The sequence below is a fragment of the Pygoscelis adeliae genome, unplaced genomic scaffold (genome assembly GCF_000699105.1).
Source record: "Pygoscelis adeliae isolate BGI_AS28 unplaced genomic scaffold, ASM69910v1 Scaffold190, whole genome shotgun sequence".
Taxonomy (NCBI): Eukaryota; Metazoa; Chordata; class Aves; order Sphenisciformes; family Spheniscidae; genus Pygoscelis; species Pygoscelis adeliae.
Genome location: NW_008823922.1, coordinates 984,539 through 997,543, shown reverse-complemented (window position 1 = coordinate 997,543; position 13,005 = coordinate 984,539). Strand labels below are relative to the sequence as shown.

At 41.0% G+C, this 13,005-nt stretch overlaps 1 protein-coding gene across 1 annotated transcript; it reads left to right on the top strand.

Annotated features, from left to right (window-relative positions):
- Positions 1–831: 831 nt before the first annotated feature.
- LOC103913703 (lipase member M-like) lies at positions 832–11,320 on the top strand. The gene is made up of 10 exons (XM_009320235.1): positions 832–947; positions 2,388–2,499; positions 3,662–3,779; positions 4,486–4,684; positions 5,415–5,524; positions 6,245–6,381; positions 6,940–7,086; positions 8,171–8,242; positions 9,813–9,884; positions 11,087–11,320. Exons 1-10 carry the CDS (start codon positions 832–834, stop codon positions 11,318–11,320), a joined length of 1,317 nt encoding a protein of 438 aa, XP_009318510.1.
- The last annotated feature ends 1,685 nt before the right edge of the window (positions 11,321–13,005 follow it).

The window sequence follows — 13,005 nt, the reverse complement described above, 5'->3', positions numbered from 1 at the left end:
CAATCATACTTCTGCAAAGTTTGTATTATAGTAACAGCTAGGACACCAGTTAGGGAACATGGCTGCATTACGCTTGTACTCCACAAAAAGAAGAGCCTCACAAAGGTCACTATCCTGAAGACCTGACAATCTACTCAAACCTACCTAACTTCTACTGCTGGGCAATACTGGACAACTCCGGTATGCTTGAGACCACTGAGACAAGTGGCCATTACGGTAATATTTCCTGAGTCCATACAGATTATGGAAAAGCATTCTAGCTTCATTAACTATTCATTTAGGGAATATCCATTTTATTCTATGGCTGTTTTAGAGATGAAATATGAATAAAGGAAAATCTCTACTGCAACAATGTAGAATTACGGAACAGCAACATGAGCATTAAAACAATAAAAGAAAAATATGTGCAATAACATCTATAGAAGTATCAAAGAGTCAGAGTTCCTTCCATCCTTTCCACGTAACATGAAAAGCTGGAATTGGCAGGTTGTTAGTAAAAGAGAAAATTGTTGCAGGTTTATTGACAACTTCATTAGGTATGATAAGGTGTATCTATAAACATGTTTGTTTTCAAAATTCCCGATCCTGCTCTGCCACTCCACAGAGGCTGGTATTCTCCTTGAAAATCCAGCAGTCTGTGATAGTAAAAAGAGCCTTGTTATAGCTGTGGTGGTGAAGGAGATGAAAAGCACGAAGTTTGAGAATAAAAGGAGTCGCGCCTCTCTGATGCTACCCTAGGGAAAAACTGAAGCGATAGCAGAAGGAATGAGGAGTGGGAAAGAAATAGATGCTTATTGTCAAGGTGCTGCATGATTGGGGAAAAAACGGTGCATGACCATCGTTTCACTGCCGTCTTTACCCAACACTGCTTCCAAACACCTGGGAATTGAGTTTCCATTCTTCTGTCATCTCAGTTGCCCAGTCAAACACATGATTTCTGGCACAAGGTCGGTAACGCTTTAACTTCTTTCTGACCCCAAACTGGTGAAGACTTTGTGGGACCTTGAAAAGACAGTATCAAACCTAGGCTTGAGGAGTTGCTTTATTATTTGAGAACAAAGATATTTTGTTATATTGTTTTGTTTGTAACTCACATAGGTGAAAGGATGGCTATTTCTTGAAAGATTCCTTTTGGCTAAAGAGGAGTAGTATGACTCATCCAGCCTGAATTTAGGTAACTCTGGGATAACTGGAGAGGCATGGGAGAATGCAAAGTGTGGAAATAAGATACCATTGGCTTTCAACCAAAAGAGAAAGGAGGCTGAAGCTAAGTAAAAAGAAGTTTTTAAAATGTCTGTTCCTTTTACTGCAAAAGGAGCCAAGTGTGTTCAAGATATGGATTATATCAGAATGTAGTGTTAGAAAGTTAGAATATGAATTGTTCCATGATAAGAAAAAATAAGCTATTCATATTATTTGGGGAAAAGTTATGAGGTCTTGTTGATTGGGAAAACCATAAATACAGTAGATTTGTTGGCTAAAACAATCTATCTTAGAGCTCTATCACTGGGACAACAGAGGTTTAGACATGGTCTCCAGGCGTTTGAACAGCATAGAGAGAATGCTAATTCAAGCACTCCGCATTTTCTTCAAGCTAGGAGTATGTAGGTGTTCACAGACTGTGGAGCTGCTGTGTATGCAGCTAAGCAGGCTAGTTTCCTCTCAGTTTTTTTTGTTCGTCATTTCTTGAACAAAACTGGACATCCCTGCGCTCAGTCTCTACCTATCATTACATTTAGCAAAGTTTTCTTTTCCTTTCTCCATCCTCACCCTACGGAGTGGATAAATTTTGCCATTGAGCCACTTTGTATAAGTTATGCTAAGCAACTAGAAATAAGTGCTTTATTTAGGTTCCTAAGTTCTTAATTAAATGATAAATATTTTAATTTGTTTATTTTCAATTGTCTTCGTTTTTTTCAGTGAACTATCCAACAACTTGGCTGTCTCCACTTTGAAAACTTCACTGTGACAATGATTGATTGATTTAGTTACGAGTTGCCCAATAACTCCAGTGTCCCCCAGAGTTAGCCGGAAATATTTCCTAATTAATGTGTGAACATGGTAATGCAAGTGACTCGCTTCTCAGAAGAACGAGTGAAATCCATTTCTCTGAAAGCTTTGCTCCTTTCCTTGGATTCACGGGTACTTTTGGCCTGATTGAAAGCAATGTTCTAGTCCAAACCTCAGCAAAGAATCCAGATTGCTGCCAGACTCCCTCAGATAGGTGTTTAAAGTCAGCTTTGTTCCATTTAATTAACAAGCAGGGAGTACCAGACTAGCTCCATTCAGTATTAGGCAGCACTTCCCTCGTCAGAAAAGCACAGGACCTGTCTGGATTACAAGTGCGGAGCAGGACTACTGACAGTTGAATATACTGTTTTATCCAGGGAGAAGATATGGCTGTTTGTTGCTGTGACATATTTGTTTCAGGGAATTATTTATTCAGAAGAACTCAGGAGAATGAAGAGAGCTGTGCATCCCGAAGCATTTATGAATATTGTAAGTTGCTGGATAGAGTGACCTGGGGATGGAAGGAATGCATGTCTCACAGCTGAGGGCTTTCTAGGTGTTGGAAATAACAAGGTAGATAAGCTGCCGTTACTTAACCCATCCTCTCTAATCACTCTATATGCTACCACTTTCTCTTCTGTTCTCTTCTTTCTGCGTGTGTAACAGTACATCTTATGTCTGACAGAGATTAAGGCAAACACCTTTCCTTAGTAAATCTCCAGAGTTAATTTCCTTTTAAATATGTGACCAGTTTGGTATTGCTGGCATTATCCCCCTCTCTGAAAGAACGACCATCCGGAATGTCCGTATTTCGTCATCAAAGACGACTCTAAATAACTAGCAGCTTATGTTCCCTCCTTTTTTGAATGACCAGCATAGATCAGAAATGGCTAGCTTTTCAGAAGAGCGCCTCTTGCCAAGCGAGCTTGTTTAGATCTTTAGTCACTTGTTAAAATCTTGGGTTTTCTGCCCCGTGTGACAAATTACATTGAGTAATTCTCTGAGTACAAGTTATAAAAAACAATCCTCTTTTGTAACAAAACAGGTTGAATGTTACAGGTCAAAAGTAGTATTTATTTCAGAGCTTAAGATTGGCTGTGCTAGTGATTTCCCTTGTGACTATGCAAGTGGCAGATCCTCTTTTTTCCATAACGCAGTCAATTTTTCAGTGGTACTCCTTGCATATGTGCCATTCACAGAAGCGCAGTTGTGAAGCTCTCTGGATTTCTCTGAAGATGATAGTTTAAATAAACTGGTTTCACTTTGCATTGCAGCAGATCAGGAGCATGCACCCAGGCAGCTCCTCACCTCAGCTATGGGAATCATGAGCTCCTGCTATGAGGTTATAGTGATTTTTCTATCACCAGAATGCAAGGTGTTGTGATTGTATGGCGGTAGTATAACACAGTTTTTTTATAACAGATTTTAACTGAGTAGTCAAATCCTGGATATAACACAAAGAATGAAGGAAATCTGTTGTAGTTTTAGGGTTACAATATCCAATCTGATATTGCTATTCAGATGCTTATTATATGTAGACTAAATCCCCAGTTGTATCTGCTCTCTAACATTTCTTCATTGCGAATATCTTGTGCATGTAATATATGAAATGGATTTCTGCAAGCAAATGTATTTGTACTTTCTCTTCTAGAATGAGCTCATTACTTACAAAGGGTACCCCAGTGAGGAGTATGAAGTGACGACAGAAGATGGTTATATCATTACCATTAACAGAATCCCTTATGGTACACAGAATCAGGGAAACCCAGGTACGGTTCTTTCATACGAGACAAAACCAGCCTAGATGGGGCACATTCTGGAAAGAGATACCTTATCTTTGTAAAATGTGCATCAAAGCTTGTATATATGAGTGAAATTTTAGTAGAGAATTCTGGCTGCCCTGAACAGCCTGCAAGATCAACATGATATATGTCAAGCGCACCTATTTATAATAAAAATCCACTATAATATGAAGCATCTAGCCTCATAATAAGAGTTGATGAGTAAAAATAAAAAAAAAAAATAGGCTAAAGGTTGTAATCTACCCAATCAGCCTGTTTTGAGAAAGCTGTTCCAGCTTCTAATTTTGCTTTGCTTTTGCTTACACCTGGTTAATATCACTGGCTGATTCATATTTCGGGTAAAGGAAACCTCTGCAAACAATCCCACACCTTCATTCTATGTATCAGTGTTGAGGATCTCAAGCTAATGCGGTAGAGCTGTACAAACAATGACTGGAGGGTGCCAAGCTAGTTTTTGCTGGTGTCAGGCAGATCTTTCCATAAATCCTTACAGAAGCTTAGAAGAAGTTCTCTCTTTACAGAAAGGCATGTTTTGTTCCTATGATTAGTTGTGTCCCTTTAAGTTGGTGCAGGAACAAATCGCAGTATTGAATACGGGACAGTAAAGTCCCTGAATTACCAGAAAATCAAGAAATTTTATAAACTGTTGTTTTGTTTCGGATTTGCTTTTCAGCTTTGAAACCTGCTGTATTTCTCCAACATGGATTATTGGGAGATGCTAGTAACTGGGTCACAAACCTGCCCAACAACAGCTTGGGTTTCATACTAGCTGATGCTGGCTTTGACGTTTGGATGGGAAATAGCAGAGGGAATCGCTGGTCCAGAAAACATCAAAATTATTCCATTGATCAAGATGAATTCTGGGCTTTCAGGTAGGCTGAACCGTTGAAGGGCATCTCCATTGCCCACCTTTACATATTTATTTAAGCTGGCTAAATCAGGGATTTACATATGCTACCTTTTAAAAAGCATTCTTTACATTCACTTTTCCCGAGGTGCCCCTATACACGCATGTGAACTTTAATAGTGTTGGAGACTACTTTCCTCTAATTACTGCTAGAAAAGGTTCTTCAAACTAGAGATATAGCAGCAGAGCAACTCAGAGGAACCTGCACAGGTCATGTCCAAGCCAGTCCTCAGTTCTGGAGGCAATTTTGGAGGCTATTTAGAAACACTAGTCTGTATATTACAATAACACTAAAATCACAGAAAAAGAAAATGTAAATAATTTTTGCACTTATTTTAATAAACATTTTAAAAAAAGACCTTTTCTTTAATGCCAAATTGTATAAAATGTGTGATTCCATGGACAGAGCTCTGTACTATGTCACCACCCGTTCCTTCTGCGCAGACCGTTACGATTCAACCTGACACTTCTTGAAGTTATAGTCCTGCTGTTGATGTCAAGGGAGAAAATACCCCAGAAAACCTTGAGTAGTATTTTCCATATCCAGTGCCAGAAAAACACAGAACCTGAAATAGCTGAATGATTCACTAAATGGTTCGTGTTTTGAACCATTTGCTGACAAGCATGTAATAAAAATGTGAATTCAAATGGATTTTTAATTTATGCATGCCTCTCTTTCAATCTCCTGCCTCTAGTTTTGATGAGATGGCAAAGTTTGATCTTCCAGCGGCAATAAATTTCATTGTGGAGAAAACAGGACAGGAAAAGTTGTACTATATTGGCTATTCACAAGGTACTACCATCGGTAAGTTACACACAACAGACCAATGTTTCAGGAAAACAGGAGTAAAATGTGATTTGAGATACTGAATGTACCTGGGGTTTTCATTAATTCTTTGCAGGTGTGAAAAACACAGGATAAGCTATTTTCAGCATGTAGGCATTTTTAATTTATTATAAAGACAATAAAACATAATGGGCGAAATGCACTGCTGCTGTAAGTCTGTCGACTTAGAATTATACTGGAAATTATTGTGGGCCATGCAAATTGTTTCTTTCCAAGATGCATGGGTGTGCCCAACAGCAGATGGTCGTTGACCAAAATAAACAAAATAGGAAGATAAGAGTACAGAAAGAGAAGTTGGCCAGTTAGGACAGGACACACACACACACAAAAAGAAAATATGAAATTGGATTGCCCAGAAGAAAAACAACTGCTCCTCCCAATAGTATATGAAGTGCATGAATGTACATCAGAAGTGCGTGTTTATGTTTAAATGGGTTTGGAAGAAGGCTGCAAAGGCAAAATATAGAAAGAAATTTCTCTCTGAAGAAGGAAATAAAACTACAGGCTGGTAACACTTGGAGAAGATGAATTTCACACAAATCTAGGCTGAACGATAGTCTCTGAACAGCTAACAAGGTTGCTTGTAGGTTTGGAATTGCAGAACAGCATTTATAAATACTGAAAACAGTCTAATGTACAAATGATGATTTTCTTAACTCCTCTTTTTTGTTTTCTCAGCTTTCATTGCATTTTCAACAATGCCAGAGCTGGCTCAAAAAATCAAACTCTATTTTGCATTGGCACCTGTCACTACTATTAAGTATGCTAGAAGCCCAGCAACAAAACTCCTCTACCTTCCCGAAAAATTGCTCAGGGTATGTCATATCTTGGTTTCAACTGTTTAACCATATACTTGTTTGTTCAGCTCTTGGATGGACAAACAGGAAGTATAGGGCTTTATGAAGTCTACCCTTTTGCATGTGGGTAGGTTTACGTTATGACTGAAGCCTTTGGAAGTTCAGACTGGACATTAAGAAAAACTTTTTATCTAGGGCAATAGTGCAGCACTGGGACAGGTCACCCAGAGAAGTACAGAGATGCAGATCCTCAAAGGTTTCCAAGATTCCTATAGATAAAGCCACAACCGATGTGCAAGCTTAGAGCTAAAATACTATTTGGAGTTAACATTTAACATATCTCTTCATTAAAACTGATGTAACACAAATTGAGTAATGCCTGAGCAGGCTGATGCAATGGAAAAACACCTAATTTCTTTCTTGTTTGTGAGAACATCATCGGGCAAATGAAGAGAAAGCAAGTGAGAACCACTGAAAGTGCTGGAGAAGAGGAACAGAACACAAACAGCTTTTAAAAACAACAGCACAATGTACAAGTGTACATTCTTAAATGAATGTTACCTTTGTATTTCACAGCGTCTGCTTGGCAAAAGAGAATTCCTTCCCCAGACTGAATGTCTAAGAAGGCTAATAGTCCCTGTCTGCAGCCACCAAGCTTTTGCCAGGCTTTGTAGAAGTGTCTTCTTCAGTCTGGGTGGCTGTAACCTGAAAAACATTGACATGGTATGTATAATTCTTACCAGCTCTACTGAGAGTTTAAGCTTCTGCTCCCAAAACTTACCTTCTATCATGTGGTGTGAATCCTGAATTTCTATTAGTCAGCATCACATTGCAGGGAACAGTCCCCACTAGCGGACAGCAATTTCTGCTGGTTGCCCCATCACCGGCAGGGGATCGCTGCCTCACTCCTCAGAATAGCACTTGGCACCATCCCTACAATCAACAGCTGCTCAAAGCCCCCCAAAACTCTGCAGTCTGCCTTCTGCCAGACCTCACCTAGGGCACCATCTCCTGGTTCATACTGTGACTATTGGTCTTGCCGGAGATTTTCAGTATGCTGGCACACCACGGAAGAAGAAATAAAACCCCTACCTGCTTCATGTTTCCAGGAGCTCGTTGCAACGGAGAAAGGAACACACGTGTTTCCCCTTGTCCTCCTCCTCCTCCAAGCCTTGGACCATCAGGGATGCATGTGCCAGAGGCACAGGATACCAAGGGGCTACCTGACAGATAGTTGGCAGACACTGGGGGTTAAGACATACTTGGGCACCTCATGCTATACATGCTGTACAGCTGTAGGTCAGACCACCTGGGCACAAAAATTTTGCTCCAACATTTTCAAAATAATACCTTAGAGCATGTTCTCTGAGGAAGGATCACACAGCAACTTGTTAAGAAACCCCTGCAGGACTGGGGTGTGTTTTATTTCAAATAGCTGTGCATTCCTCAGGCAGTTGCAGTTCCTTTTGCTGTTCTGTCCAACAGCGATCCTCTCTCACACAGGACTCCTAAAAAAACCCCACCTAGTTTGGGGTCTGAATTGCTGACTTTCTACTCTATCTTTTCCATCTGCAGATTCTTTTAGATTCTCAGTCATCCTGGAAAATGTTCTGGTTGGGGGCTGTTCTTTCAGTGCTACTCCAAAACTGACACATCGCCACATCTGGAGTAATTCTGAGGGAGCCTCCGATCATGCCACTCCAATTTCTGTTGGTTTTATTGATACATGACACTGCTGTGGCAGATGTTTTGATGTACATCTGAATAGAAGGGAGGAAGAGAATACTCACTGAATGTTTTCTTTCAGAACCGAATCAATGTGTATATTGCACAAACCACCGCTGGAACTTCTGTGCAGAACATAGTCCACTGGAGTCAGGTACTAGCGAACTCCTGGAAAGGAAAAAAGGTACTCACCTCTGGCTGAACGCTATATAGTATATAGGGTATAGCTGATATCCTGCTGTGAAGCCATTGCTAACTTCTTTGGAAACACATGCAACTTGTGGCTTACAATTGAAATCTCCATTCAAAACACTATTTTTCATTGATCCTTCTTTTGCCAGTAGGATAGAAATACCCTATGTGATACAGGTACATTTGAAGCCAACAACGAAACACTGTATTTGTGTAAAAACACGTATGCTGGAAGCTGTGTATGCAGATGTATATATCACTCTTCTTATTGTGTATCCAGTACCTTTTATAAATGATGTCCACAGTTCTGTACAGAGCTTACCTTAAGAAATTAGTTCTGTTTCCAGTGTGGAGTTAAGAAATGAGCAAGACATAGGCTGCTTTGTAAAGTATCAAATCATACTAGTAAAAGCCCTTGTATTTTCATCTCTTGCTTTCAAAGCTCTCAGTGTCTGGACAGCAATAGAATTATAAATAATAAACTCTTTATTTAGTAGACTAATTATATCCATTACTTACAATGTACTGTCAATGTACTTCCTCAGCAGCAGTGCTGATGGAAGCTGCCTTTCTGTCTTTGGGCTCGCACTTTCAGGACCGGTAAAGTCTGGGCTCAGCCACAGAAGCTGCTGCATGCAAGGCAGTTTTCCTGGCAGCACTGCAGGATCTGGAGCAGAGCAGGAAGCAGCTGCCCAGCACAGTGAGCTTGCAAGGGTGTTAACGCACTTTTCAACACAGCAAACACATGGATATGTTTGAGCGACATCTGCACAGGCATTTACTCAAAATCAAACAATACTTTTGGCCGTGAATTTACATAAAATATTAGGTTTTATTAAGTTGCTTTTGTAACCATGGCCTAGACCCGTAAAGAAAAAGGGTTACAAAAGCACAGTGGGAGGAGGTCTGCAAATTGACTCAGGTTTAATTCAGCATTTAGCCACAGACTGGCAAGTACAAATATGCAGGAGTAATACTCCTAAGCCTTCATTGTCATTGCTGTTATTACTGTTAAAGGAGTTAACAGACACCTCACCTTCAATATTAAGATCCCATTGATGATGTCTGTCACAGTAGTAACATCCCACGCTGTAGGCAAAGCCAAGGAGCACAAGGGAAGAACTAGAGATGGTGACTTCCGTATTCAAACCAGAGAGGGAAGAGAAAACATAAGAAGGAGCCACTCACAAAGCTGAGTGATGGCAACATGTCAGAAGAGGACACAGCAGCAGCAGTGAGGGGGACTTGGTGGAGGCAGTTGTTAATGGCAATTTTACAAACTGGAACAAATTGCCTGCAAGAGCATCCCTGGGACTTTCTGCAGGAGGCATGATTTTTTTGGTTCTGACAAAAACATTTGACTCCTTTTCACTGATTGATACTTTTAATTAATTTACTGTTGGCTCTTTCGTAGCTTTTAGAAGAGCTTCCACTGAGGCTTTAGTTTGGAGTCAGAGGCTCAGCAGGGAAAGAACCCACAAACTTCCTGAATGACGGCTTTGTAACTACCCTTCTCTTGTTCATCTTCTTAGGAGGCCCATTCGGGGAAGTTCCAAGCTTATGACTGGGGCAGTTCAAAGAAGAACATGGAAAAATACCAACAGGTATATTTTGGTGAAACAATGTTATCACCCTTGGACAACACAGAAGCACATAGGAAGAGAACAAGGATGTAGTAGGAGACACATTTTCAGAATACAAGTAGATGAAAGTATTACTACTTTCCAGTTTGGAAGTCAACAGAGAAAGCATGCAAGCACTAATGGCAATAATAAATTTTTAAAAGAAAAGGGAGAGAGAGAGGAAGACCAAAACTTCAATTAAATGATCAATAGCAGTAAGAGGAAGTAAGGGTAGAAAAGATAGAAAATGAATTTTGAAAAAGAAGAGTACCCACTAGACAGTGGGTAAGACCAAAGAGGCATCTTGCCTACTAGTGTGATTGAAACCGTTGCCAATGTATGAGAGCTCAGGGAAACAATATTAGGAAGAGGGCAACTGGAGAGCTAATAGCTACCCCTAGATTCTGGCAGCCAGAGACAAAAGGACTTTGTCCTCAAGCAATCCCTGAGGAACCTCTCCTCCATTCAAGACTCTAATCCCATCCTTGACCTTCCTACCCTTTAGGTCACCACAGCAGCCTATCATTACAAGTTACATGTTTTAATGATGGCTTGCATGAAACGCATCTTCCTTTGGTTTGTCTTGAATTTGCTTGCCCCTGGGAAGTCACTGGATGCCTTCTAGGTTTTGTATTATGAGAAGTAATGAGATAATTACTTCCTGTGCTCTTTCTTCATACCATTTGTGATTGTATAAGCCTGTCTCCTGTTCCTGCTCTGGCCTCTATTTTTCAAACTCAGGAGCCCTAAGCCACTTCCTCTCTTCTCCTACAGAAGCCACTCCATGCTCCTTTTCATCCTTGTCACATGTTGTGTTTTCTAACCAGACCATGTATGTCTTCTAGGGCTGACCAGTACTCCAAAAGGACCAAGGTTGGGGTTTATCCAGAGGCATCCTGACGTTTTCTGTCTTGTTCCAGGTTCCTGCCCTATGAATAACTAGCTGAGAGGGCAAAGGCTCAACAGTAACTCTTTGCCAACTCAGGAGGCATTTTTCCTTTGGTTGTGCTATCAGCTGGGTCATCCCTGCAAGCACAGACAGAAAAGGCAAGCAAGGGTACTTCCTTCCTGTGTGGTTTAGGCACCTCTACTTTGAACAGTGACAGAAGAAAGCCCCAAATGCATGTTTGAATTTTGCTGTGCTTTCCTGGACATTTATTCCTGTACTGCTTCATGTTTTCCAGGCTACCCCTCCTCTCTACAATGTAGAAGAGATGACTGTACCAACTGCAGTATGGACTGGGGGACAAGACTCACTCGCAGATCCCAAGGATGCAGCTGCTTTACTGTCTCAAATTAAGAGGCTCATCTATCACAAGAGGATTCCTGAATGGGCACACCTGGATTTCATCTGGGGATTGGATGCACCTTTGCACATGTACAATGAAATTATTGACCTGATGCAGAAGTATCCTTAACCCACAACCAGCAGCCATACCTGACTCGTTCAGTGACACTTGCTTTCACTGCGTACAAACAAAACCTTCTTTTGCATTAGATGGTTTCTGCTGGAATCAGAGAAAGGGTTCCTCCTGACGCTATGTTCACACCACATGTCACTGCAATGCCTTTGGCATCCTGATGGTGCACTTCAAATTTTCTGGCAATCTTGTGGGTCAATAATCACTTTTTAATTGATACAGCCTAGCTTCTGCAATAACTGCGCTTTGCTACCAGAAGACAGGGTTTTCTTGCAACCTGCTCTCTTCCTTTAGACCCTAACAGTAATGAAAGCACTGACTTTCTCTGGATACGGTCAGTGATCTCAAGACGTTTTCCATTCTTCATATTATTTCTCAGTTTATTGGGCTGGCAGTTATTGGAAGGTGTAGTGTAAGCCAAGACTAATTCTAGCAGTTATGGTATTGATTAATTTTATTATTAGACGAGACAATGACCAGAAAAAACTGAGTTCACCCAGAAAACTTACTCCTGAAAAGAAGATGGTTTGTCTTCATTTGAAACAGGGCTGTTCACTTTTTTCATGAGGAAGAGCAAGGGACACAGGGAGGGTAGACCCAGCAGAAAAGAGTAGCCAGTCTCGTGGTTCAAGCATGCATCTGGAAGATGGGAAACTTGGGTTCAAGACCCGCCCTGAGATAGAGAAATCTTGGCTGACTCAATCTCTGCTGACAACACTTTCAGGATCTGTGTACCTGAACTCTCCAGGGTGGGAGAAAGGACCTGATTTCATCTTGGCAATGACAGCACTGCAATGGGGCACTTTGGTTCAAAGTTACACTCTGAACCCAGCAGGAACCTCACATCTCCTGCTATTTCACATGGAAGCTACAACTGAGCTGTTCTAACCTTTATCATGGCTCTGAGAAGCCTCTTTGGAGTTTAAACACTAAAATGAAAAGTACCCAAACATCACTAGAAAGAATCCATTATCTCCATCCCATGGGTATTTAGAGCACTTTGCCCATTAGTGGGAAGGCCTGCTTTGAAAACAGTGCTGAAGAAACTGTCATCCTATTTAATTTCCTGGGGGAACTCTGGCTCTACCAATCTTGTTTCAAATAGGTAGTTATTGCACAAAGGCACTCGCTTGAAGGGTAGCCCCCATGGTTATTAGGTTACAGCATTATGGGTCACTGTCCCTCCACAATGAAATGCCATTAGCTTCACTGTGAAAAGAAACACAGTGCATTTAGGGGTTTCCTTTCAGCGTGACACCCTCATTCTCCATTTGAATCAAATGTTAACGTGGGCCAGGTCTGGGATGCTAACCAGGGCAGGGTACACTAAGACAGTTCACTGGTGACACTATATGACCAAAGGGTCAGTGTCTCACTCTGCGAAATGATTCATTAGCCGAACAAGTTAACCATGGCTGGTGCCACTTCTGTCCCTTTCCCTTCCAAGACAAACAACAGGCCTGTTTCATCTCCTGAGCCCACTGCTGAAGCCTATCCTGTTTCCTTGTGCTCCACAAATGTAAGTAGAGCTTGATCCAAATAAAACAGCTCTCCTCCAGACAAGAACATTCCTTACACCCAATACAAATTCCTGGGGACAAATACCCTCCAGAGAGTCAGACCTTCAACTAACTCACTGCTTGTAGGGGAAACGCATGAGGACTTGAGACCTACTTTATGAG

Excerpts from the sequence above, each read along its gene's own strand:
- LOC103913703 (XM_009320235.1), top strand. The coding sequence starts at position 832 with ATGACCATCGTTTCACTGCCGTCTTTACCCAACACTGCTTCCAAACAC. Across the intron at positions 6,382-6,939 it reads TTCCCGAAAAATTGCTCAGG|CGTCTGCTTGGCAAAAGAGA; the intron begins GTATGTCATATC and ends TGTATTTCACAG. Across the intron at positions 8,243-9,812 it reads ACATAGTCCACTGGAGTCAG|GAGGCCCATTCGGGGAAGTT; the intron begins GTACTAGCGAAC and ends TCATCTTCTTAG.